Source organism: Eutrema salsugineum, unplaced genomic scaffold (assembly GCF_000478725.1).
Source record: "Eutrema salsugineum unplaced genomic scaffold, Eutsalg1_0 scaffold_12, whole genome shotgun sequence".
Classification (NCBI taxonomy): Eukaryota; Viridiplantae; Streptophyta; class Magnoliopsida; order Brassicales; family Brassicaceae; genus Eutrema; species Eutrema salsugineum.
In genome coordinates, this window is record NW_006256895.1 from 5767109 (window position 1) to 5770808 (window position 3700).

The window sequence follows — 3700 nt, forward strand, 5'->3', positions numbered from 1 at the left end:
TTTAAAATCATATCATATGCTTGGAGACAAAAACCGAATAATTTGGATGCTGTGAATATTTTATTGACGAAGCTATTTAAACATGAATATACTATACCAGTTTCAAAATTTTACTTTTTGGTTATTTTTAATGTTATTTTTGTTATTTTTTTAAAACAAAATTATTTTGACTTGTAACATCTGAAGAGTTTCAATTTTGTTTTCTAAAAATATCATCCAATTGACATTGTTTAGTTTTACTTTGTAATTATTCAAATTGTCAAACTTTATGTCTATTGACAAGATATTTAAGAATAAATTTTAATTAGACAGTTTTTTTTATTATCATTTTAATATTTCAAACTTTTCAGCAGTATAAACCGAGGATACAAAGTACTGTTTGACAATGATTAATTGTAGTTGTAAGTGTTTATTCATCAATGTTTTTCAAAAAAAATCTAAAATGTCTTTTGTATTCTTAGTATTCATAATCTTGACACCCAATACTATGATATTGGTGAAGGATATTGGTATTCTCGAAAAAGGCAAAGGTTTAAAAAATAGTAAATTTGATTATTAATTTATTTGTTACTGCAATCGAATGGTGTATAAATGATAATAAGTGTTACAAAATAGCCAATAAATGTCATTATTTGATAAACTATCTAAAATATAGTAGGCATGTTATATAATTTTCACGAATAAATCTTATATTACCTTAGCAAATATTTAAATGACACATGATTTAAAATATTTGTATATGTTATATGTTAAATTGCAAACACCAAATAACTTGAATAAAATCATTTAGTTAAAACAATATTTAAGTATTTGACATTTCAATTTATCACTGACCTAAACTAATATTTTTAAAGGATGACGTGTCTTTCGTTTTTAAGTTAAACATAATGAAATTTATTTAGGTATATTAAAATTAAAGCATCATATTTATCATTCTTAAAATCCATGTTTAATTGTAATTCCGACCGTGAGATCTTATCATCTGAATTATAATGCTATTATAACTTAATTTCTATGCATAAGTTTCTTCTCAAAAGTCTAACGATGTTAGCATCATATTATTATTATTACGTTAAATTGTATTGAATTACGACAGTTTGTTTAAAATTTGTTTTGATAATTATGTTTTGGTTATAAAAACATATAAATAGCTTCCACTAAGACAATCCATTCTCATTATATTCTTTTTTGTACCATAATATTTACTCGATCATTTTTAAGTTTTAGCAGATATGACTACTAGTACCTCCCAATTGACAACCCTGTTCATTGTTGTAGCTTTGGTGTGTGCATTTGTTCCTGCTTTCTCTGTAGAAGAAGGCGAAGCAAAAACATTATGGGATACATGCCTTCTTGAAATCACCCCTAAGTGTGCTTTGGATATAATCGGAGTTGTCTTTGGAAACGGAACCATCACTGATGCGTGTTGTCATGATCTTGTCGAAGAAGGAAAAGTGTGTCACGACACGCTGATCAAATACATTTCAGATAGACTCCACATAGTTGCTAACGAAACCCAATACTTGAAGAAGAGAGATGATTTGTGGACTCATTGTGTCTCAGTCACTAAAACTGCTTAAACTGTGTACTGATTCTAATATATGATCAAATAAATTCTTAATTTACTTTCATAATATTTTTTTTACCACAATTACTGTTGTCTCTCTTGCAATATAAACAAATTTGTGAAAGAGTATATCTTTGCAGACTGATTTCTAAAATGCATAATTATCTACTCATTTTTAAAATTAAAAATTTGTTCATTAAGATTTCTCCAAAATTATCCGAAAGTTGAGTACTGAGAGTTGCAACCAATATTGTTGGCTGAGCTTTAATTTTCGACTAAAATGTATGTCTTAGATCTCTTACAAGTTTTCTTATAAACACTGATTTTAAACTTATGTTGAAAATGTGAAGAACAAAAAGAAATCGAATATACTATATATTCATCGATTACTTCGAAATCATATATAAAATATCATACAAAAACATTTATTTTTTTCAATTAAAAATTTTTGTCTCTACTCAGCATAAAGTTTTTTTTATAGGTTGAGAAAAGTCCATATATTTTATAAAATAAATCCTTTTTATGGTAAATGTGCTTTGCTAAAGAGCGTTCATGAAAAGATCGATAAGCTTGTATATATATATATATAATCATCAAAATCATATCATATGCTTAGAGACAAAAACCGAATAATTTGGATGCTGTGAATATTTTATTGACGAAGCTATTTAAACATGAATATACTATACCAGTTTCAAAATTTTACTTTTTGGTTATTTTTAATGTTATTTTTGGTTATTTTTTTAAAAATAATTTATTTTGACTTGTAACATCTGAAAAGTTTCAATTTTGTTTTCTAAAAATATCATCCAATTGACATTGTTTAGTTTTACTTTGTAATTATTCAAGTTGTCAGACTTTATGTCTATTGACAAGATATTTAAGAATAAATTTTAATTAGATAGTTTTTTTTATTATCATTTTAATATTTCAAACTTTTCAGCAGTATAAACCGAAGATACAAAGTACTGTTTGACAATGATTAATTGTAGTTGTAAGTGTTTATTCATCAATGTTTTTCAAAAAAAAACTAAAATGTCTTTTGTATTCTTAGTATTCATAATCTTAACACCCAATACTATGATATTGGTGAAGGATATTGGTATTCTCGAAAAAGGCAAAGGTTTAAAAAATATTAAATTTGATTATTAATTTATTTGTTACTGCAATCGAATGGTGTATAAATGATAATAAGTGTTACAAAATAGCCAATAAATGTCATTATTTAATAAACTATCTAAAATATAGTAGGCATGTTATATAATTTTCACGAATAAATCTTATATTACCTTAGCAAATATTTAAATGACACATGATTTAAAATATTTGTATATGTTATATGTTAAATTGCAAACACCAAATAACTTGAATAAAATCATTTAGTTAAAACAATATTTAAGTATTTGACATTTCAATTTATCACTGACCTAAACTAATATTTTTAAAGGATGACGTGTCTTTCGTTTTTAAGTTAAACATAATGAAATTTATTTAGGTATATTAAAATTAAAGCATCATATTTATCATTCTTAAAATCCATGTTTAATTGTAATTCCGACCGTGAGATCTTATCATCTGAATTATAATGCTATTATAACTTAATTTCTATGCATAAGTTTCTTCTCAAAAGTCTAACGATGTTAGCATCATATTATTATTATTACGTTAAATTGTATTGATTTACGACAGTTTGTTTAAAATTTGTTTTGATAATTATGTTTTGGTTATAAAAATATATAAATAGCTTCCACTAAGACAATCCATTCTCATTATATTCTTTTTTGTACCATAATATTTACTCGATCATTTTTAAGTTTTAGCAGATATGACTACTAGTACCTCCCAATTGACAACCCTGTTCATTGTTGTAGCTTTGGTGTGTGCATTTGTTCCTGCTTTCTCTGTAGAAGAAGGCGAAGCAAAAACATTATGGGATACATGCCTTCTTAAAATCACTCCTAAGTGTGCTTTGGATATAATCGGAGTTGTCTTTGGAAACGGAACCATCACTGATGCGTGTTGTCATGATCTTGTCGAAGAAGGAAAAGTGTGTCACGACACGCTGATCAAATACATTTCAGATAGACCCCACCTAGTTGCTAACGAAACCCAATACTTGAAGAAGAGAGATGA

General features: G+C 26.1%; 2 protein-coding genes across 2 annotated transcripts; both read left to right on the forward strand.

The window, feature by feature from the left end:
* Positions 1-1232: 1232 nt before the first annotated feature.
* LOC18025536 lies at positions 1233-1580 on the forward strand. The gene has a single exon (XM_006408715.1). The coding sequence runs from the start codon at positions 1233-1235 to the stop codon at positions 1578-1580; it is 348 nt and encodes a 115-aa protein (XP_006408778.1).
* Positions 1581-3392: 1812 nt separating this feature from the next.
* On the forward strand, positions 3393-3692 carry LOC18025537 (the record flags this gene model as incomplete). Its single annotated transcript, XM_006408716.2, has 1 exon — positions 3393-3692. A coding segment is annotated over exon 1 (300 nt), but the record flags the coding sequence as incomplete, so codon positions are not given.
* Positions 3693-3700: the final 8 nt, after the last annotated feature.